The sequence below is a fragment of the Muntiacus reevesi genome, chromosome 3 (genome assembly GCF_963930625.1).
Source record: "Muntiacus reevesi chromosome 3, mMunRee1.1, whole genome shotgun sequence".
NCBI lineage: Eukaryota > Metazoa > Chordata > Mammalia > Artiodactyla > Cervidae > Muntiacus > Muntiacus reevesi.
Genome location: NC_089251.1, coordinates 223,867,890 through 223,891,924, shown reverse-complemented (window position 1 = coordinate 223,891,924; position 24,035 = coordinate 223,867,890). Strand labels below are relative to the sequence as shown.

Genomic DNA, 24,035 nt, shown 5'->3' with positions numbered 1-24,035 from the left:
GGTTTATCAACCCAAAGAATGTCTGTCTGGTCTTGGAGAGATTAGAGAGTAAAATGTTTTGTGAATAGGAATATGGAATTCATTTTCTTATCAAAGGGAGAAACATTATGCTGAAAGTGTATCCTGACAAGTATATACTAGACATTATAAGCAATAAGTTTAAGGACCTCCCGGTCATTTGGAGAAAGACAATCCTTTTATTGTGCTGACAAAATGCTTTTGGTTTCCTTTGCCATTAAACCTAAATGCCAGCGGAGGTTTGACCAGAGTTGAAATAGCTTTATACAATATAATCTTTAAGAGAATAATATATACCTGTAAAAGGAATTTTTATTTCCTAAGGAGATGAAAAATTACATGTTTATTCATCCTATGTAGAGAATGTGCATTATTTTCATCTCCTGCTCAGATACAAATTTTTCTATCTACTTTGAACATTCTGCATATTTCTCGCCTAGTGCGTCAATTCTACCAATTGTGGGGAGGGGGAAAGCTCAGAAGACCCTTACTAATTTCTTCTAAATTGAATGGTAGTTTCATGGAGAAGTTTTCATTTAATTTATGCGATCAGATTGTGTTAAGTAGAACCAGACTATGGGGTTAAACAGTTCCATATGTTTCAAAGACCCAGAACTTTTCCTGAAAGGAGACACCATTCAAAATTCAGATGTTACCTCCTGTTTCCAGAAATGGCTGCAACTCCACATCAGTTTTAGCTTCTCCCCAGCTTTGGGTATCACACATCAGCACATGGGAGAGGTCCAATCCCCTGGCACTTTCTGTCACCTGGGAGGACCCCTACCTCTGCCACACTGCTGGGTTCTAACAACTGCCAGATTTTTCTCCCCTCATCATTGCTACTTGCCTTCATTCTCTGTATAAATGAAGAAGTAGGCACATGCAAGGAAGAAAGCCCAAGTTAACCAAATTCTGGAAATCTGGTTCCTGGGTCAGAGCCATGCTGAACCCTAGTGGGATCTAGAAATGCTTCACAACTCACCCCTTGATGAAACGACATTTTGGTGACTACAACCATCCCCTCTTCATTTATGCTCCAGAAGTTTGTGAGACCTCAATGAGTCATGAAGAATCCAAAGTGATGATAACAGAAAATAAGAACTGACATCTGAACAAAGGTTAGTATTTGACAATGGATAAAGATTGGTATACCTTCCCTTCCTCGGGGCTTTGTTGACAAGAACTGTGAACGTCGTCTTCTCTGACTAATTTTCCAGGCCAGGAAGTCAGTCCTTTGATTTGGCCCCAGACCAAGTCGCCAACGTTGAACGTCCTTGGCCTATAAGGGATCAATTCATTTGAAGAGGGGGAGTCTGGGTTCCTTAAGTCATCTTCACTACTAATGCTTTTAGCGTCTGAAGGGCTAGGTACACACCCGTTAATGCTTTTGGCATTAAAGTCTCCATTGTAATGGATGTAGTCTTTGACCAGAGAACTCTCCAAACTATTGGAGGAGCTCGGAGATTGCTCCTCTAGGACAAGGTCTTGCTTTGCAGTGCTCAGCAGCTCTCCAAAGCCCCGACTCTGCCGAGATCTGTTCCCGTTAATGTGTGCGCATCTTTCCACAGTGCTCTCTAGTCTCTCCTTAAAACTCATCATAGTTCTTTTGTAGTTATTATACCTGAAATTCTCCTCCAAAATTTTATCCCCTTGACAGTTTCTTGGTGGTAACAATATTGGGTGCTGTTCCCCGGGCAGGAATGGCAGTGTAGATACATTGTTGGGCCTTTCGTGACAAGGACTATTGTGGATGTGGCCTGGACGATCTAAAAATTCCTCACACTTCCACCTGTTTCGCTCCCCTCCAGGGCTTTGCTCCCCATCCCACTGTTTTTTAGATGTGTGGCAACTCGCTGACTTGAAATAGTCAAAGCCATCTCCTTCACTGGAGTTCTTCCCGTGGTCCAGACTGCTGGGGAGCCGAGCCCCTCTTGCGCTCCTCAGCCGCCCATCATGATCCACACTGCCCATGTTTCGTCCATGAATGACTGCACTCACAGCACTGGGGAGACTTAATGGGTCACCAATGGAAGCAGTGAAGGCACTCATGGCACTCAGAGCCGGAATGGGGCTGATCTGAGTTGTACTGTTGACAGCAGTGGTGATGACAACCTGCATCCCTTTGCTGGCTGCATCCACAACTGCTTTGTAAATAGCATCTACGGAAGCATCGCCTTGGCCCCCCACGATGAGGCCATCCTTCACCTGCTGACCTAGAGATGGGTCAATCCGCGATTGCAACTCACAAGAGGTGTCTTGGAAAGGTGGAAGTGTAGTGTTTGGATTTTCAGGAAGTGCTGTGAGCCCCGGCTGAGTGCTTATTCTTTTGTTTAGGAGAGCTGCATCTTCCTGCATTCTCACCTTAAAGAAATAGACAGGAAGTAGTGAGACAGAGAGAGAAAAAAAAATTCAAGTCCTTAAAGAGAAAGACTGCAATTTTCAGATTTACCAGAAGACCAATGACTATAATAAGGAAGGCCATATAAAGAAAGAATAAGACTCAAAAATGAAATTAGAAGTCACTCGGTATAGAAAGACATGTCTCGATTATACTTGGGTACTGTTTCTTTGATTGGAATCATATAACAGATTAAAAAATTATATTACTAAACATTCTCTAGAAAAATTACAGTTGAGGTGGTTGGACACGAAAGGTTTTCAGGCGATGATTCCATGTTTTTAGTGTCATCACAGGTTTTCAACTTGGAATTCAAAGAGAGAAACAAGTCTGTCACCAGCATTGCTCACATTAAAAAGGGAGACAGGTTTTAAAAATGATCTCTAACTCATTGATATTTCTACTGAATTAAGTGAAATATAAGATAAAACAAACAAACAAAATATATATATATATACACACCCCTTTCTTAACAATGAACTATTTCTCCTGTATGACTCTTTGTGACCCCACAGACTGTATCCTGCCAGGATTCTCTGTCTATGGGATTTTCCAGGCAAGAATACTAGACTTGGTTACCACTTCCTACTCCAGAGGATCTTTCTGACCCAGGGATTGAACCCGTGACCCTTGCATTTCCTGCATTGACAGGAGGACTCCTTTCCACTAGCACCACCTGGGAAGTCCCCAAACTATTTCTGGTATGACACTGAATTTTTGAAGTCTTTAGATAGGGTAGTAATACCAGCTCTTCAGCCTTACTGGGTCACTGCCTGAGGGACATTCCCATGCTGTCAACAGTGATAATGGCTCTCCTCAGAGGTGATGCTTCATTGGGAAGAGGTGATGGGAGGAAATGGCCAGTGAAGAGTACCAATGCTCAGCATGGGAATGATGAGTGCACTTTGAAAAAGTCCACAGGTTATTCTAGTTTCACCAATTCCAGCTAAGAATTGCTCTCCAGAACCTGGGTGCTTTGGATTTCCCGTCCCCCGACCCCCTGCTTCACTCACCCATGATCACTCCCTTCCTGTCTTTACATCTTTTCCTTCTAAACCAGAACCTGGGATCCATCAGCAACATAACTACTTTCCTGCCATTCTCCCCTTATCTATACCTACCAGATAAAAATCCCAATCTTGGGTCAATTTAGCTCCCTGCCTTATGTATCTATATGCACAGTGAGGATGCTGAGCATCTATCCATAGGAACTTATGGCTTCCAATCTCAGCTGGGGGTTTGTATTCCCATCAATCCTATGATCCTCTGGTTAGGTAACTCTCCGTCACAACTATTCAGATTTTATCCACTTCCTCAAGCCAGCTATACTACTTCCCACATTACTCTTAGTAATTGACCCTACTTAACAGAGATAATCAAGTTTATAGGTTAGGAATTCTCATTATTCTGATACTCTGCTGCTGCTGCTGCTAAGTCGCTTCGTCGTGTCCAACTCTGTGCGACCTCAAGGACTGCAGCCCACCAGGCTTCTCTGTCCTTGGAATTCTCCAGGCAAGAATCCTGGAGTGGGGTGCGATTACCTGCTCCACTTATACTCCGCTACTCCCTGCCTTCTGGCAGCACAGTTCCCTGCAACAAAGTGTCCCTGATCCTGTCCTCTTTCCCAGTGCAAGAGGCGCTCCCTCTGCTCTCTAAGAGTAAGTACTCTGTTTATACTCTGGATACCAAGTCTTTCCTCAGGGATCTTGCCTTATCTGTTATCCCTTTTCTTCATTATGTTCAATCTCTTCTACTTTTTTGGGGGGAGGGGGGTCTCTTTTCTTTAGCATTCAACTATATGCATGGCTTCCATATTTTATCAATATAAGTTTGCATTCAGCCTATGCCTGCCTTGGGGCACTATTTTATTTCTGTTATGTTCTTTGTAGTTAAGTTTTTAAAAGTTTTTAAAAGAGTAATCCAAACTCTAATTTATTTTTAATTCTTCCATCCATTGCAATCTGGCTCCTGCTCCCCTAACTCGCAAAAACTGCATTCTACCAAGTTACTGATGTTCTAACTTCTAAATCTAATGGATTCCCTTCAGGCTTTACCTAATTATTTACTCAATGACATGGTTGAGAGCTTATTCTTCTCTTCTAAATTATTTTGTTATATGAGTACTTTTTCATTGTCCAAAAGAGAAAAGCTTTCTTCATCCCTTTCCCACCCAAATCTATACTTTTGCATCCCACTCTGATTCCATGTCTTTCTCAAAAGTGATCAGTGTTCGAGTATATCTTCATAGACTTGTTTTTAATACCTCAAGTGTGCAGATATACATCTAGTTTCCCTTCTTTCTTTCACACCTTCCTTTTCCCTTGCCTCATTTCTTTTTTTCACATAAGTGGTATTATATTTTAGTACTTTTCTATAATACAACAGTGTTGGAGTTCTGTAATCTTATGGATCTTTCTATATCAGATTATATAAACCTACCTAATCTTCAAAACTACTAGATAGATGAAGATAGCAAGACATACTCAATATTTAACTATTTTCCTACTGATGGTTGCTTAAGTGGTTTCTAATTTTTGACACCACAAATCAAATTGCAACAAAACATTCTACATTGTGCCTTGATTTCTCCAAAATATAAAAGTTGAACTTGTGGGTCAAAGGACACACACATATATAGACACACATATATGTGTGTGTGTTTGTGTGTGTGTGTATATATAAAATTGATAAACTATCAATCACCCTCTAAAACGATTATGTCAGCATACAATCAGACCAACAATATATCTGAAAGAATCCATTTCCCCACACCTTTGTTAGCAAAGGATATCATCTATCTGATGGACATAGTAATGTTGTAATTTGTATAATTCTGGTTATTCATATTTATTACTAATTATTGTTTAATTTTCTGAAATGTCTGTTCATTTCTATTGCTCATTTTTCTAATCGATTCTTTTTTCTTCCTAATTTGTAGGAGCTTTTAAAATATTATGAATGGCAATTATTTGCTATTATTATGCATGTATTAGGTTGGCCAAAAGTTCGTTTGGATGCGGCCGATGAACAAACTTTCTGGCCAACCCAGTAACTTCTCCCAGGTTGCCACCTGTCTTCAACTTTGTTTAGAATATCTTTAATCATACAGATTTGAAATTTTATGCATTCAACTCTGTTACCTCTTTTCGACTCCTTAGTTTCGTGCCTTGCTGAAAGAGCCTTTTCTAGCCTGAGATTATTTTAAAATCTTCTGTATTTTCTTCATGTATTTATTTAATGTTCCTCTTTCCATCCAGCTCTTTAATCTATCAGGAATTTATTTGCCTTTAGAAGTAAAAGAAGACCAAGTGGTTGAAGTCAGGGAGAGAGTGGTGTGAGCTGGTGCTGGGGAGTGAGGCAGGTGAACACATTAAGGATGTGGATTTTAATCATGGGAGCAATGCTGTTGTTTAGCTGCTAAATTGTATCCAACTCTTTTTGCGACCCCATGGACTGTAGTCCACCAGGCTTCTCTGTCCCTTGGATTTCCTGCAAGAATACAGGAGTGGGTTGCCATTTCCTTTTCCAGGGTATCTTGTTGACCCAGGGATGGAACCCCAGCCTCCTGCATTGGTAGGTGGATTCTTTACCACTGAGTCACCAGGGAAGCCCTTGGAGCAATGGGAAACCACAAAAGGGTTTAAGAGGGTAACATGATCAGTTCTTAATAACAACTTCTAAAGGACCACTGAAACGCTTCAGACAAAATAAAATGCTTCAAACAAAAACACTGAAACTTTAACAACATTCATTACTGAGGAATAATAGTAAGTAGAGGTGAAAAGATCCATAATCACCTTCTTTTGTCTGTTTCTCCCAATTTAGCAAAACAAGTAGTAAACATTGTTTTCTACTAAAGTAACCCAGGAAAGGAGAGTACCTGGAAGTTCTGAAAGAGACAAGCCATGGGGTTATTGTTAGCTGGGCAAGGAATTGTGGGCTGTCCTTGAAATGCCTGGAGATTCTGGTACCCCTGAAGAAGCTGCTGCTGCTGCTGATTTGGAGGAAACATCTGATTGTTGTTTAACAGCGACTGTAGGTGAGTCAGTTGATGGTTATTCAAAGTACTGTTTATTGAGGACATGTCACCTATAGTATGAAAAATATAAAATATAAGTCAGTGTGATTCTTTGGAGGTCCTATGCCTATCTTTCTTGAGGATTCCTAAAAAAACTAAAAACTAGACTTACATGGTAACTCTTTTCCTCCTCAAAGTCTTACTAAGTGGTAAGAAAGACTAATTTTATTATTTATCTTTCATAATTAGTGTTTTGATTTTATATCATGGAGAGACTAGTTAGTCTTTGGTCTATCCATTAGCCAATCCTTATATATTGATCTTCAGTGTCATAGAATTCCTCAAAGCCATTTTTGTTAAAGCAACCACAATTAAAGGTTAAAATGAGCCCTAAATGCTTTAGCAATCATAAGATAGTTAAAATATGTGGGCCTGGTCAGGCCTGTTTATAAAACGTAGTTCTTAAGCCATAATAATAACTACCACCAAGTCAAATTAAATTTGGTTTAGAAATATGTATTAATATGTATTTTGTCTTTAATGTATATTTTGTCTTTACACAAAATATGTATTTGGTATTTTGGTTACCTAAAATTAAAATTGTAAAGAAAGCTAGTAATACAGAAAAATTCACTCTCATAGTCATTAAAAATAAATGTTATATAATCACATAGGGTAGTTAATACCAAAGTTTTATTCGAACTTCAAAACTGACTTGTTTTGAAATTACATTGACATTATTTTGAGGATAATGTCATAGAAATTGTCAAGTTGTAACTTGAAATCTGTAGGACTTTTCAGGTTCTTTACTACACTAATTTGATTGCCAAATAGGACTAATTAAACTATTTTATAAAGGTGCTGATGGAAGCTAGAAACATATTATTTTTTTAGCTACTGAAGATGCCCTTGACAATAACATGTACATTTGCTTATGTTTCCAGACTTTATGGGCACCATCTCTATACTACAATTACCTGCATCAAACAGCTGAATATACTTGACATGATTTTATTAGTTTTTTGAGATAAGATAATCTACATAAAGGGTTTTGTTTTTAAGCCACAAAGTTCTTAAGGATAATACTACTTGAGAAAACCGAGCAGTAGCTATTCGTTTCCTTGAACTTGGGCAAGCATAACTTTGAATGTTTTTTTGTCTTGTTTCTTATTTTGCTGGATAAGCATTTAGTTTCATTAATTTAGGGATCCCCTGGAAAAGCACTTCCTCAAACTGTTTTCATCCACAGTGCAGCTGCTCATACTAACCCTGTGATGCCACATCAACGAAAATTCAAATCAATGTTATTTTTAAGGTGTACCTGTGCTTTAGTTATTTGAAAAATAAGACACTACTTGGCTTAAGAGAATGATGAGTAGGTTAGGTTTAGGTGGCATCAGAATTAGAAGAGAAAGCAGATTAAAATGACATTTAGTATTTCTAGAATAGGGGAAAAGGAAAAAGTCATTTTCATGTTTGTATAACTATGGTTGTGTGTGGGTGTTATTATATTTAGTTCTTCCTTAAGCAAGCTGTGACATAACAAAAACATTTTTAAAAATAGTGTGACAAAATGGAGGTTTTCTTTTTTTAAGGAGAAAATAGAATTAGAAAAACGTTTCTTTTGTAAAAATGTGTGAAAAAATTTAACTTACCAAGCAGACCTGTCCCCAGTAGAGGGTTAAGTAGCTGTGGCACCACAGAGTTACTGTTGAGTTTAGCTGGACCAGGTGTATTCCCAGCATTATTAGATATATTCAGCAATGTTTCTGCCATTGACACCACTGCTGTCCCACCAAGTGTTGAGACAGTCAGTGCTGCCACTGCTGCTGATGCAGTGGTTGTGGTAGTGGTTGCCTGGGAAGAAGTTGCTATGGAAACCTCTGGATGATTAGCGGTGTTGGCCGATGCCGAGTTCAGGACACCTCCCAACAGCTGGGGATTCAAGGCCATTAATCCTGAGGCCCCAGTGACAGCTGGGAGGAAGAGGGGGTTAAAAGTAGTGTCACTGCCTGCAAAGCTTGGTAAAGGGTTCCCCAGGGGGTTGGTTAAAAGGGTCTCAGCTCGGCTGTTCTCTGACTGATTGCTTGGCACATGGTCTGGTGGGGCTGTCATCTGTGTTAATGAGGGTAAGGGGGTATTTTGCTGTTGCAAAAGATCTGAGATGGCCAGATTGAAAGATGGCAGGGGAAGCATGGAAGCTGCGTGGGCTTGGTTCTGAAGCAGGGCTGCTAAGAGTTGAAAGTGAACAGGCTGTAATACCTGCCCATCCATGTCACCGGAGAGAAAAGCTAAAGCAGCGTTTACATTCGGGTTGAGAAAACCTAAAGGGTGGAGGTTGATCTCAGACTTGCCTTCTCCTGCTGAAGGCTGGAGGATATTTAATAGATTCTGGTTTAGGAGATGCTGTTGATTCACTGGCAAAGAGATAGGTAGAGAACTGAGGAGGCTGGGGTTCAAGGGGTGTGGAAGATGGTTGTTTGAAGTGCTGTTGGATGGAAAATGAAGTGCGTGCTCCTGGCCAACAAAAGGAAAATCACTCCCAATGGGCAGCTGACTCTGCAGTGGGTTTCCAGCTGCGGTGGTGACTATGACGCCGTCTTGAAGAACAGATGTTGTCTTTGTGATGGCAGGGTGGTTGATGCCAGCTATGGCTATGGAGGAGGATGGTCCTGAACCGCCTGAAAGAAAGGGGAAAAAACCCACTTATTAATTACGGAGGTTAAGGAAGACTTCTCTATAAAAATACATTGAGATACATTTCGATGAATATATTACATGCCATCTTTGTAGAGGCTAACCAGATTGTAATTAGAGATGATCTGACATGTTAATGAAACAAGTTCAACTTCATACTTCTTAATCTACTTTGAACATAAATATGCTGGAGAAGTTTAGCACTTTGAGAAATAGCTGTTCTGTCAAGTATATTGTTTTTCACAGCCAGACAAAGTGAAAATGCGGGAAGCTGTGTTGTAGTCCATTCATTTGGGTAGAAACAAGTAACAAGGTTTCATTTTCCAGAATATATTTTTACATTAAAAAAAAGTTTTTGGTCTTTATATTACTAGTATTTTCTTTTAAGGGAAAAAAACAAATAGAATATGCATGAGAATACAAAACAAAATAAAAAGTACCTATGTAAATATAACTATTAGTATTTTAGTGTATAGTTTTCTGGGGTTTTCCACCTGTATGTATGTATTACATATGCAGACACACACACACATATATATGTTACATATATTTTTAACAAAAACAGAAATCATATTGTTTTATAACTTTTCATTTATCAATACATTGTTATTATTCTTTTATGTTAACTATAGATCTATTTTACTAGTATCATGTATGGATATACCATAATTTATTCAATCCATATTTGTGGATATTTTGACAGTTTACAATCTTTTACTATTTTAAACAACACTATGATAAACATTCTTATTTACTCATCTTTGCTAATATGTTCAATTGTTTTCTAAGGAAAAATTCTTAAAAGTAGAGTTTCAGGGACAAAAGGTTTATATATATTTTAAAGCTCTGGATACACATTGTCAGACTGCCCTCCAGTGTAGCTGATCAATATGCATTCCATTTATATTTCTATAAACAGCACTGTGTTTTATCATTATTTTTAAATCTTTGTCATTCTAATAGCATAAAGATACTTTATACTCATGATCCCTTAAAAAGACCAGTCTTCATCCAAATAGTATTCTTAATTGTGAAAGTCTTATGGATGCTAAAGATGAAAATTCAAGGAATTTAATAATAAAATTAGAGGTGTGCGTTATAATTGTTTTAGTTGTTACCAATCCAAGCTGCACAAAACAAATAAGGCAACGAACCAACCCAGGTCTGGGCCCCAACCAAGAGCAGTAGAGAACTCATCTCCTGGGGGACAGCCTGGGCACTGGTATTCTTTGAAAGCACCCGTGGTGATCCAGATGCACAAGGCGGGTGTGGGGAGGGTGAGAGTCACATTCTGTTGACAAGGAACCTACAAGCATCTTTTGGAAAATGTCTTACCCTAAAGAAATGCATTGTTTTATAATACATACATTTAGCAAATATTAATTATTATAACCACATACATTTATTAAAGTATTAAACATGTATGTTATAATGAACAATACAGTGTTACTGAAAATCTAAAATAATTCAAACATTTTACTGCTGTGCTATGCCATCACAACAAACTTTATATATGACTATGTTACCATTGAGGCCTTGTCCAAATACACAGAAATGTTTCCATAGTTGTAATAGAAGTACAAATACAATGATATATTTTACTTATTTCTCCTACCAGAATAACACAAGGCTTTTTCCTTTTTGAAATATAGACTCTATATGAATACTTTTAACCATGTAGCATATGGACTGATGGTATTTATTGAACTATCTGATAAAGTTTGGCATTCATATTTTTATTTTCTCATTATTATATATAACATGGGGATGGACATCTTCCTGTATATTAAAGTTTCCTACCTTTGAATTTTTCTAAGGAAATTTACTGACATGATCGTTGTGAGCCTCAAAGACGGGTAAGTGAAAGGCTGGCAATACGTAAAAGTATACAAATAAAAGGAGCTATCTATCATTGTCATCGTTATTGATATTAGTAGCTAAATTTAGTTGTGATGATGTGGTAACAGTAGTAAGTATAAAATCAGCATATCCAACACCTATATCTCTATAGCATGACTTTGCAAGTATTCTAGGTGTTGTGGTCTACTTTACTTATTTATTTTTTTAAAGCTCTCACTGTTGCATTTAAAGGAGATAAGATGCTGAGGTAGGCATAGGGTATACAAATCTTTAAATATTAATTCAGATCTGTGATAAAAAACAGTAACACCTTAAACATTTCAGTACTTTGTAAATCATGCTGCCATTTCCATAAACAGGTACTTTGCTTTATTTACATTTGGAAACCATTTTTTTGAACAAGCTAATAAAAACTCTTATTTACTAGTAATCACTATCTATGGCTTTTTCCCCTATCTGCTAAATAATAATGACATATTTAAATATACAGATCACCATTCCTCTAATCACAGTCAAGAGTATATTTCCAAAATAGTCTAGTGTGTATATGATAAAGCTTTGTAGATGAAGGATTTCCTTAGAGGTTATTACTCTTTTATCTTTATTTTGTGAAAGAGAAACATCCATTTTTAGGATTAATGAAAGTAGTCATTTGGGGACATTATTCTAAAAGTTCTCCATCTAAATATTCTTGAGGAATTACAATAAAGAAAATACAGTTATTCTGGGTATATTTTTGCATTACAAATAGAAGGTGGTGAGTATCACAAGCTTCTTAAGGGTAATATGTGGATCAAGGCGTATTTTTTATTTTCCCTAGTTTTCAACACACCAATTCAACAATCAAGTATACTCTGCTGAACAAAAGGGTAAAAATGATGATACTGACAAACAACAACAATAACACAACACCCTGCCTATTCTTTCAGGATAGCAGAATTTAGACAATGTGATAAACACACAGATCTACCTGTCTGTCTCAAATAAATATTTATTGAGAGCTTATTATGAACCAGGAAATTTTAAAGCTCTTTTCATAAAGTTAGTTTAACTACAAGGCAATATGCTAGGAACTATAGCAGGTATATAACAAGGGGACAATTGTAAAACTGAAGGTGTTAGGAAAAACTAAGCAAGTGGTAACCTTTGATCCGGGATTTGGGAGGGGAAAAGGAGACAGAATGGGCTTCTAAGTGGAAGCAAAGTAATTTTTAAAATAGACAAGGAGGTAATAAAGTGTATGGAGGGTAATAAGAATCCTATTTATCCTCAAAACAAAGGAATATGACTTAAAATATTGTACGCTGCTTTTCTACCCACCCCAGCCCTCCCAACCCTGGTTAAACCTGCTGCCTTAGACTAGCAGTGAAGGTACTGAAAATCATCTTTCTAAACCATTAAAATAAAAGATTACTTATTTCCCTCTGTATTTCCAAGACCTAAGAGTCTCTAACACATGGTTGGCATTCAAAAAATGTTGGTTGAATCAATCTATTAAGATTGTAAAACATGCATTCAACTTCTAAGACATCAGATCACTTTCTCTCTGTATGTGGCAAGTGTGTATGTGGAGGAGAGAATACCACCAATTTGTAGAAAAAGTGAAAACTGACTCTTGTCTCATGTATTGTGACTCTTGTATTGTGAAAACTGACTCTATCTCCTGGTCCAGTGCCAGGAGATAAAGGCTGCTGGAAAGGAGATGGTTGGAAGATGTCAATTTACTTTATAAGACTCCCAGGTATGCTGGAGAATTGAAATAATCTTACAGAGGAAGAGGTCCATCCCAAAGTACTCTGAATTCTTATAGTTACTCATTATTGCTTGAGGTCACTGAAAGAGGATTCCGTCAATTTTTATAGCTGGGAAGAAAACTGGAAATTGCTTATTTTTGAACCACTTAATCTTGAATAGGCCTTCTCTGGTGAACTTACTACTTATCTCTGCATAAAAAACTATCAACTGTTGAAGCATGTGGGGAAAAACGTTTTCTCAAAGCTAATTTTTTTTGGTGGGAGCAGCTGTTTAGTGCTTAATCTAATGAAGGAGATAGTTTTTTTTTTTTTTTTTTTTTTTGAGTTTTTAAAAAAGCAAACTATTCACCGAACATTTAGCAGTTAAATAACTAAAAGGCAGCTGGGAGCCTGGAACAAGTTAGCAAGCTGGAGAAGTTCTTTAATTGGAAAGAATTTTTATTTCACACCAGCCAGCAGCACCACAAACTGGCATAACTTCTTTTTCTCATTGTTTCTGTTACTTTTAAAGAAGTAAGAAATTAAGACTAGAAATCTACCCAAACAAACATCCCTGGTGTGAGATCATATTCCTAGACACCCAATCAGAGATTGAGATAGTCCAGTACAATTAGGAAACACCAGTGGGAGTTTTTCCTGTGGGGCAGATTTCCAGATGTAAAGTGTATTCTTCACACACACATATAATTTATAATGTGTGTGTCTGTATATGAGTGTATATAAAGAAATAGCATCAGTAATTTCTTTTCAGGATTTTTTAAAGGATATTTTTCCTGTTACTAAATTTCATTCTTGAGATGTTTCATCTCATTTTTTAAAAATTGTTTTTCAAAACAAAGGTAGTGTCTACCCCTTTAGATTTTTTTTCTCTTGTCACTAATACTCTGAGAAAAGTCATTGTTCATATTAGGCTAAACTCTTTCACAGTTGGCCCTTAAGTATTGATCCTGTTGCACATGTCTTTGTATGTGCATACAGAGGGCATAAGGCTCATTTCAATTGACCAACAGGTGTTTTAAAAATATCATTATAATAAGAATTTGCTGCATGACTCAGGGAACTCCAGCTGGGGCTCTGTGACAACCTAGAGGGGTGGGAAGGGGTGGGAGGTGGGAGGGAGGTTCAAGAGGGAGGGGACATATGTACCTATGGCTGACTCACGTTGGTGTATGGCCGAAACCAACACGATATTGTAAAGCAATTATCTTTCAAATAAAAATAATTAAAAAATGCCATAACACCAGTTCGGCCTACAGTCCCAATTTTGATAAATATAGCTTCATGCTACAGAACTTTTTCTAAATGGATAAGCCCAAATACTGATTTTTAGCCACAAAATTCAAGAACCTAAGAAATAAATCATATAGAAGGTACTCCTTCACTATCTGATCTTTATCATTTGCTTTGGCAAGTGTATTTCAATTGCAAACAGGATCAATGATAATCCTTAATAAAAATGAATGCTTCTAGAGACAAGAGAAGTAAATATACTTTTCAATCCCACGAAAATAGAAAAAATTTCTCCTCTTTATTTAAAGGATTGATTTAAAAAATTGAAAGATAATTTTTATGAGCAATCTAGATCTTCCATTAGTTTCCCAAAGCCTTAGTAATGACATGGTCACATGTATTTACAAAGATATATCAATCTCTGTCTTGTGCCTTGGATGTTGACATAAACACCCAGCATTCCCTTGCCAGAAGTAGGCAGGAAGCCTAGGAACTAGTGTCTATTTGTTCTTCATCAAAACGAAAACAACTTAGGAGGAAAAGAGAGGGGAGGGATCGGTGGCAGTATCTGAGAAAATACTCTCTACCGTCAACAGGGCCAACCTCTTAGGGAAGAGGCAAGACCAGTGGAAGGAAGGAATGTAGCCTGTACCTTGGAGTATGAGGTCAGAGTGATGATGACTGGATCGAGGAGGCCATTCTTATGGGGTCAGACAAAACTGTGTGTTTTATTACTGATCATTTCTGCTTCCTTTATTAACACATAGGATTACTCTAAAAGCTGTTGAAATGAAAAAAAAAACAAGCTTGAGATTTTTCAGTTTCTCAAGTAACAATGGTTTTTTGTTTTGCAAATGCTTTTTTATCACATTTTTCTTAATAGTTATTGTAAGGAAACAAATGCTGAGAGGAGGTTAATTCTCTTGGTTGGTAGGATTTCTGTTCTCTCCGTATGCTAGAATAACAGTTAATATGCTCCATCTATCAATATTGAACTGGGGACTTATCCCATTTTGTTTAATGAGCAGAGCAAGTAGCTTCTAGGTTATTAATAGTTAACTTTGTGTCCCTCCATTGTATACAATTTTATCTTCAGTGCTTAACAGTGCTGAGCACATACTAGATGCTCAACAAATACTGAGTTAACTACCTCATGAATATCTTAAGACAGTGTTGAGAGCTATTTAAAGGCTGTAAAATCAATTTTGTATACCCTCAGTCAGTATATTTTGAAAAATGAAATAGTAAAGAAAAAAAAGTACAATGCATAGCCATGATATTATTTCTTGGAAACTGATTCTGTTAACTTATACATGTGAATGCTGGGGCATGCTCTGTTAGTGGGTGATGAAATAATTTTAGTGGATCATGACTGTCATAAAAATAGAATGAGATAGGATAAGATAGGATGAGATAGAATGGCAGAGTGCATCACATGGACTGTTTATTCAAGAAATTTTTGTTGTACATTAAAAAACTTATCTTTGGTGAAATGGAATCCAAGTTAATTTCTTGTTAGAAAGAAATTAGATGTAAAAAAAAAGTTTGAGAAAGACTGCTTTAGGATCAGGCCTCTCAGTTGCTCAGCTTTGTGGGGGATGATCTATGGAACTGTGTCAGGAAGCATACTTAGCAGACTAGTGTGGCAGGTATCCCTGTGGAGTTATGCAGTCCAGGAACCCTGCTCTAGGGCATCTGTGATAAATACTACTCTCTCCTATACCTGTACCCATGGGTCTTGGAGAGAGATTCTGAACTTCCCTGGATTAGCTCCTACCCCAGGAGTATCTTGGCAACACCTGCAGACTTCTGACTAGTTCCATTCTAAATCTGTAAAATGGTGAGTTGTTACTTTGACTTTGCCAGAAGTACAATTCTTAGAAAATAACTTTTACTCTACTCTTTCCTTCATTAACGTTAATGTTGTTTGATAGAAGTTCCTAGAAGGTAGAAGCTTATGATTTATTTAGTACTACATGCATGTGGAAATGAAATTTGTTTTGATGACACTGTAGGAATTATGTTTCAGCATTATTTTTAATGAGTTGGATCTTGGTAGAGTTAACTTTACTGCCTAGAATTTGGGTATTTTAGAGGCTACTTCAATATTTTTAGACCACTTGATTTTAGTAAATAAAGCTTAGGCATCTCCTTGAGAGCTTAAGGATTTATAGTGGTTTTATAAGTGAGCTTAGTGTATTGCAATAGAATAAAATTCTCCCAATTTGCACACTGGGACAATTTATTTCTTGAAAGGTACAAAATAGATCATTGAATCAGCAAACATATCACACCACTATGAGTTCTGTTATCACTTTTGATTACATAGACTCGATGTCTAAATTCAAACATATTTTAATTCCTTTTTTGGTACACGAGGAAACATTAAACCTGGATTATGTAAACAAAGCAAGTGGTGTAACCCTGATATTAGGAAACCTTCTTAAACAGCAAGACATTGTCTGTTGTAAAAATATCTTACAGCAAAGAAGAAATGGCTCATTTTGCAAAAATTTATCTAAAAGAATAGACATAGATTTTTATCACATAATCAAGAATTTAATATAGTTTTGGTATTTGGTTAAAAAAACAAGAGCAAAGGGCAACTTTCAACCTAGAAGTCTGTGCATCAATCGGATGAGGAATCTAGGCATTTAAAAACTTGGGTGGAAATACTTTCAATAGCAACTATTGTTAATTCAGTCACAGTCTTAAAGGAATCTTTGCCTTTTTTCACTCTATATAAGTCTACATTAGACAAGAGGCTTACTTCCCTTCAAACGTCCCATATCCTGAGAGAGCTAACATGTACAATAATCCATCCTGGAGTATTTTTATCCCATAACCTTTTTGCAACTATAACCTCAAATGAAGGGAATGACAATTTCCCTCTCTTCACTGGGATGTTCCAAGAATAAATAAACACAGAGAACAAAAGAACAAAAAGCCAAGTTTATATCTGAAGTATGCTTTTGTGGTCTCTAAGTTTCTTATACCTACCAGTTCAGAGGTTGCACTGAGTTTCAATCAAATGTATTTTGTGCTGAAAAAACACTTTCTTTTCCAGAGTTAAATATATATATATATATAAATATTCATGAGCATATATTTTTTCACAGGTTTATTTATATTCTTGTTAGTCGATGTGTATCTTTAAGCGTTAAGGCAAAGAAATGATTGAATTATTTACTCTTTTGGTACAAACTCATACTCTGCCCCTTCAGAGGACTTTATTTTCATGTGGTTAGAAGAGCTGATTAAATGTTTATTACCAAAAAATGAGACCATAAAAGGCATTTTAAAGTGAAAAAGTTGTATTTAATGACTTTATCACTTGGAGGAAGGCAAGCTTCAGTTATTAAGTTGGTTAGCAGAATAGTCTAATCTTTTTGCTTCTTTGAAAATTGTGAAAACCCACAGGGCCGCGAAGGGCTGGGTCCTCTGCAAAGGCCCCAGTTACTGGCATGTGTGTTTTTGTTCTGTAGTAAACAGGTGGGCAGCGGTCAGAGGCCTGAGGAGGCATGGCCCTGATGAAATCTGCCTGTCAGGGCACTTGATTTTGAATTCTTCCCTAAACCAAACAACAGGACACATGCTGGAACCACTTAAATGTTGAAATTCATCTAACTTCATAAACTGAAAGTTGCTTTAAATGTATATATGACTGATGGATTTCATAACATACCTGCATTCAGCAGTTTGAATGTTTGGACTGAGACTGAGGAACTGATTGGGTTTGGTTGCCAGATCCACCAGAACTTCTTTTTTACAACTTGAGGAGATGTTACTAAGTATCCTACTGGTCATTTTCTAAATCTGTTACATGGAAATATTAAGCTTCACTTGTAATTTCATAGCCAAAACGTTAATAGAAACCTGTAAACTTTGCAATGCAAAGTGTTCAGAGAGCTTCAGTGGAAAGGCAGTTTCAAAACACCAAATAGAATTAATAAAACCTGATATCTTCTAAGTTTTAGAAGTGTTTTCTAAGCATTTCGTATCTTTTATCCGATTTTTTTTTTTTTACCATCTTTGCCCTCAATTCTCATATATGAGTTATAATACATTTTAAATATGGACTGGTATTCACATATAGACCTAGAACATGAATATTTGGGTTGTTTATAATAAAAAACTCTCTATAAAAGAAGTTCTTGAAAATAAATAGCCTATCAAGTTAAATGTTTTCAGAGTGATTTCTGGTCTTCAATGTAGTCTTAATGTAACATTTTTGAGCTGCTGCTTAGCAGAGTGGAAAAAAGGCACTGGGGTGAGCAGGAGGTATCTGAGTTCTGTTCAGGCTCCACTACCACAAGGAAGACTTGGGCCACGTCGCCTGTAGGTGTCTCTCACCCTCACTGTGCTATCAAAACTGGAGTGACAGGGCTGGCATGGGCCCAGCTATCTCCTACAAAGGCCTACTGACACATCACCCACTAGGAAACCCATTCTTATCTGAGTGAGGCAATACAAAAATCATTTACATAAAGGTTACCAAATATAATTCACAAATGAGGGCTAGTTCTTTTGATATTGTGGACATTTTATCTGCATTGGCACAAACATCCTAGTTATTGTATAGTAGGATATCAGAGTCCAGAGAGAGAAGGCAAAATAAGTGACTTTGGTCTAAAAGTGCATCAAAAGTTTACAAACATGGTTTCTAACATGCGTTGATGTGCTTCAATTCACAGTCTTTTGGATATTTTTAAAGATTTGAAAGGGAAAACTATTTTTGACAACTAGATGCTTCCAATGAAGAACTTATGCAGCTGGGAGGAAAATGGATTTTAGGATCAGATGAACCTGAATTCAAACCCTTATTCAATTATGTATGACTTTGGATACTCAAGTTCTCTGAGGCTCAATTTACCCATCTGTAGAATGAGCACAAGAACACTTTATACTTTGGAAGACTACACAAATTAGAAATAATACAGGTAAGTTACCTAGTACATCATAGGTACTCAAGGATAATTAAAGCAACATTTTAAGAATAAAATGTGTTTCCTTCTAATGTCTTCCTAGTATGCTAGGAATACTTAGCAAAACTTGAAGGGAGAGTTCATGTCTGTCATCAGCTGTCTCACTGTAAATGCCCACCTCTGGTGTTTATTTGATGGATGCTAAGCAATTATCATGACAGTACATTCAGCTGACACAGTTCACTGTGTATCTAAAAAAAATGATATTAGAGACCTCTTCAATAAATCAGCTCATCAGAAGAGCTACATTAGTAAATCTACCCATTTTTATTACCAGCTGCACATCAGATCTATGTACATTAATTAGTATTTAATTTTATTAAGTTTAATACTTTAAAAAATTCTAATTGACCTACACTTTTATCAAGCATATGTTTTCTCTTACACATGATTGGTCACATCCATATCATTATTAGACATTTATTCTCATCCCTTTTAGCTATTTATATGCTAACACTTTCCTTATATTAATAAATTTTCAACATATGTGTTTCAACAATCCCAGCACTGGCAATCCAGATCTGATGTTTTACAGAGAGGCATGGAACAAGAAAATATACATCTAAGACTATATAAAATAAGTCTAAACTTGACAATCAGAAGAAACAAGAACATAAATAAATGTCGGTCTTTTCCATTATAGATAAATTAAAATACATCATTAATAAAATACGTACACTTTGCAATATGAACTTAGACCTGAAACAAAGTAAGTTGAGGTAAGGGGTATCAAAATTTAAAAATATAATACAATGAGACAAACAATGTCTCATCCAAATGATTGAAGGTATGCTTAATAAATATAGTGTATTTTTAAATAGCTACTGACTTTATGTAACTTTAATCTGCTAAATGCATAAGATTAAATTTTCATTTATTTGAGATTATCTAAAAAGAAATACGAGTCACTGGGAAGCTGGAAGCCCCTTTGGAATAAGTATCCTGTTAAACACATAAAAATAGCTTCATAAGATTTCTTAGACTAAAGAAGGCACTAATCATTTCAATTATCTTTTTCACCTTATATTCTTTTTAACACAAGAGGTCAATGAACAGTTCTTCATTAAATACTGACATCAAACATAACACATAACAGAAGTTGTGGAGAATGGCAGGTATAAGTAGTGACACCAGGAAGGAAAACACTTGATTTTACTATCAACAACAAAGACATGTAGGTCATAATGCCTTTCTAGCATGGTGGTATAATGCAGTCTATATATAACCACACAATAGCTTACTATTAAAAGCCTCAGCAGTTTTCTCACTTCCAGTAGCAATCTGGTTTTAAAAGCCCACTGTTTTCATATCTGAGTAATACTATCTCTATATTCATTTTTTATTTCCACCTTGTCATTTCCCACCAATCTCTCAAATCATTATTGTTGGATTCTGGGTATTTCTAATATTCTTATGGTCAAATTTTCAGACGTCTCCATGAATTTATCTCTGTAGTGCTTCTTTACAGTTTTTTTTAATAACAATTTCTGAGGACTCTACTGAACAAAATACAGTTCTTTCTAATGTGTCTACTTTCAAATAAATCTGTCTCCATTAATAGCAGATAACGAGATACAATAATGTCAATGGTAAAAATAATGGTTTAGTTCTACAAGAAAACTGCAAAAAAATGTCAAGATCAAAAATTCTGGAAATCAGGTTTTCAAGCCTTTTTTATTAGAAAACTTAAATTATTACCTTTTTTTAAAAAAGGAAGTAGCCAATATCCATTTTTGAATTTTTTCAAACAAATAGTAATAAAGGATAGCAAACTAGGATAAGAAAACACATTAGAAGACAGCTTTCTACTTCATACAACTTCTAGTTAACTCTTCCTATTCATTCACCTATTTCTGGTCAGCAGCAAGAACGAAAAATATCCATTTATTTTTGCCTCTTTTCTGGATTTTCCAAGGTGAGCTTCATTTACCTGAATACAAACACAAACTAGGGGAAACGGCTTTTATATTGGCATTGACCAAGTACATGTCTCATGAACCAGGAAATCCTGCCTTCTATGGCTTCTTTCGTAGTTTAGAGTCCAATGGTTATTGAACCAACTGAAAGCCGAACGAAATTCAAAACGACAGATTGACAACGAATAACGGAAACACACGGAATCCTCTTGGTGGTTATTTTTTTTTCTAAGAGACAAATCCCTAGCATTCTGTAAATAAAATTATAAATACTAAAGAAATGGTGAGAATTTCACATCGGGGAAAGGATCATTTCTTATCATAATAAATATTTTGGTACAAATTTTAAAAAAACGTATAAAAGTTTAGTACCTTGGGGTACTTTTCTCTAATAAAACCATACCTGCTTCAGAACTTGTTTGATTATAGCTGCTAACAATGCTGTTTGGTATCACTGGAGTGGAGGACGTTGAAATTCTTGACTGAGGTGGATTGGGATGTAATGAGTTTCCTAAAGCCATGCCCGACTGACTGAGCATCCCACAGCTCCCGCTAGCCTGAATCTGATTGATTAAGCCTGTAAAGTGGTGGTTTGGGACTGGGCTGTTACTGTGAACAAAGTTAGTGTTTGCATTGTGGCAGTGCACGGCTTCCCCTCTTAAAGGTATGCTCTGCGTCAGTGAATTCTGAAGAGCACTGGAGTTCATACTGGGATCTGTGAAATGCAGCTGGTTAGCAGAGCAAGGCAAAGCAGTATTTGAGCCCCCACAACCCGGAGTACTATTGCTACTCAAGTGAGAGCTTTGACAACTCATAGACTGTAGTAACTGAGACATTGAACTGATGGGAAACGACCCCTGACCCTGCTTCCTTAGCAAGTCGGGTCCAGGTTTAGGAACTGCAGAACTATCCATTTGAGACTGTCTGAGCAAACTCAACACTGTGGTAGGTGGCTGTTTTCTTTTCCGCAATGAGTCTTTTTGCTGAGACATCAGCTTATCTCTTAGTGCTGCTCGACCACTTTGCCCTTCACCTGACGGGAGAAGCATGTTGGCAGTAGGAGGGAACATGGTGTTTAAAGTGCTATGTCCTTCAGTGTTGCCACTGCCAGCAACAGCTCCAGAATTGCTACTGCTGCTACTGTTGTTACCAGCAAGTTTGTTTTGATTTGCTAGCTGTGCTTTGGCTGCTGCTGAGAGTAAACTACTTGCTGGAAAGGAGGCAGCATTGTGCTGGTTCAAGATCTGATTTAAAGGCATTCCCAGCAAACCAGGCTGACTCTTTACAGAACCACTTCCGGCAGATGCAGTAGGAAAAGCTGCACTGCTTGGGGGATTTAGTACATTACTCATTCCAGCAATTAATGGGTTAGGGATATCCTTGAACTGATGATGTCCATCGGACTTGGTAGAAGGGCTTGATGGCATTGATGGCCTTGGGGACCCTATTGTTGACCTTGGTGACCTGGGTGGAACCTTAATACCACTGCAATTGGCCTGGGGTCCTAGAGGTGGCATCATGAAATTTCCGTGTTCTGATGATGTGGAAGATGAGCGTGATCTTTGGGGCGATGCCTCAATCCTTCCAATTCCAGTCCCCATCATGTGCACTGGGGATGTCACTGGAGAAGGGGACAGGGAGGTTGAAGCTGAATGCTGAACTCTTTGTACATGACTCCCATGATTCATATGACCAGGTTTTACGGTTGGCAAAGGGAGATTACTTGGCAAAGGAACAACAGCAGGAGGCATGCTTACATTCATCACAGGTACCTGAGAGTGGACATTTGAATGGAAACTAGTTGGATTAATGATAACAGGGTTCTGATTCACCGGTTTACTAGGAATAGGGTCAAGAATGCCAAGTGGATCTTTCTCAGATGTTAATGGCTTTTTCTGAAGAGCACAAGAAGGTGGAGGAGGGGGAGGTGGGCCTTGGGGTGGTTTGTGGTGGAACATTGCTCGTGGTATTTCCATATTAGTTGAAAAATTACACATTGGTTTTTTCATTACTGGACTCTTTGTAGTCAAGGTTGGGGAAAGAGGTATATTAGTCCTTCCAGCCATTGCACAGGATGACTGTACAGGAGAACCATGTAGCATTACTGAAGGTGGAGAAAGAGGAGTCCTATTCAGGTGAATAGGACTAGAATTGGGAGCTCCGTGAAAACCAGGATTATTTCTTGTGAAGACATCAGGGCTTCCAAGTGGGTCAGTCCTTGGCGAGATTGAGCCGTCTCCATATATCTGGGAACCTGACGATGCGGGGCTGGGCAGGCCTCCATGGCTGCCACGGAATGGAGACTTCTGTCCATGCTCATTGCTGCCCAATCTCTGCCGGGGGTAGACAGGGTGGAGTTCTTGTTGCTGGCTTCCAGGCAGTTCTTGTACATATAGCCTTCCCATGGCATTTGATGATCCAATCATTAACTTGAAAGGATTCTTACATTCAGGCATTACAGAATTTGTAATTCCTTCATGTGACTTATTTCTTACAGATCTTGGAGTTGCTGCCCGTGAAGGTACTATTGGAGTTGCATCTGATGTGAAAGAGAGAGAGAAAAAAAATCTGTTAGTAGTCTCAACCCTTTTGTGTAAGACTGGAGGAAGGGAAGGAAAGGAGAAAATGAGGAAGGAAGGGCATCTGGAAAAAGAAATTTGCAAATAGAAACAGTGACTCTGCAATTAAAAAAAAAAAAGGTTTGTATTCTACAATAAATTTTGACTGAAAAAACTGCACATTATTCTCCCTTAGTTGACCAAAGGTTCTCAATAACTGCTCATGATGCTTGTTTACCTCCTATCTGCTGAGAAAGGATGGGGCTCTGAATCTATGCATACAGACATTAGTCATTCTAATAATGTTTATCATATGTAAAGTCAAGATTGACAGCCCAGATGGAAATGATAATGCTATTATCATTTGGATTTGAATTTTTTAAAGAATACAGTTATAAGAGAAAATTGTAATCTGTCTGGCATACTATTCTCTTGGATGATTTAAATGAACTGCCATTTTCACCAGAAAATTTATTACCTTATAAATGTTTCTATAAACCTCCACAAGACAGCTACAAAAACTCTTTCTTATCCCAACATTTTCACTGTGACAGTAAAAGAGTCTTAATTTTTGTGAATTAAGTAAACAGGATTCTGAATC

The 24,035-nt window shown here is 37.2% G+C and overlaps 1 protein-coding gene across 11 annotated transcripts in view; it reads right to left on the bottom strand.

Moving 5' to 3' along the window:
• MBD5 (methyl-CpG binding domain protein 5) overlaps positions 1-24,035 on the bottom strand; it is a 447,078-nt gene that overhangs the window by 23,690 nt on the left and 399,353 nt on the right. For 10 of the 11 annotated variants that reach the window (XR_010662489.1, XM_065931498.1, XM_065931500.1 and 7 more), the window contains 4 exons: positions 21,280-23,415; positions 8,090-9,115; positions 6,297-6,505; positions 1,171-2,379 (listed from right to left, as the gene is read on the bottom strand). Coding sequence is in view for 10 of the 11 variants with exons in the window: in XM_065931498.1 (XP_065787570.1) it covers positions 1,171-2,379; positions 6,297-6,505; positions 8,090-9,115; positions 21,280-23,415 (4,580 nt within the window). In the remaining variant the exon portion in view is untranslated. The remainder of the gene's footprint in view (positions 1-1,170; positions 2,380-6,296; positions 6,506-8,089; positions 9,116-21,279; positions 23,416-24,035) is intronic. The other variant, XM_065931505.1, reaches the window with a different exon arrangement.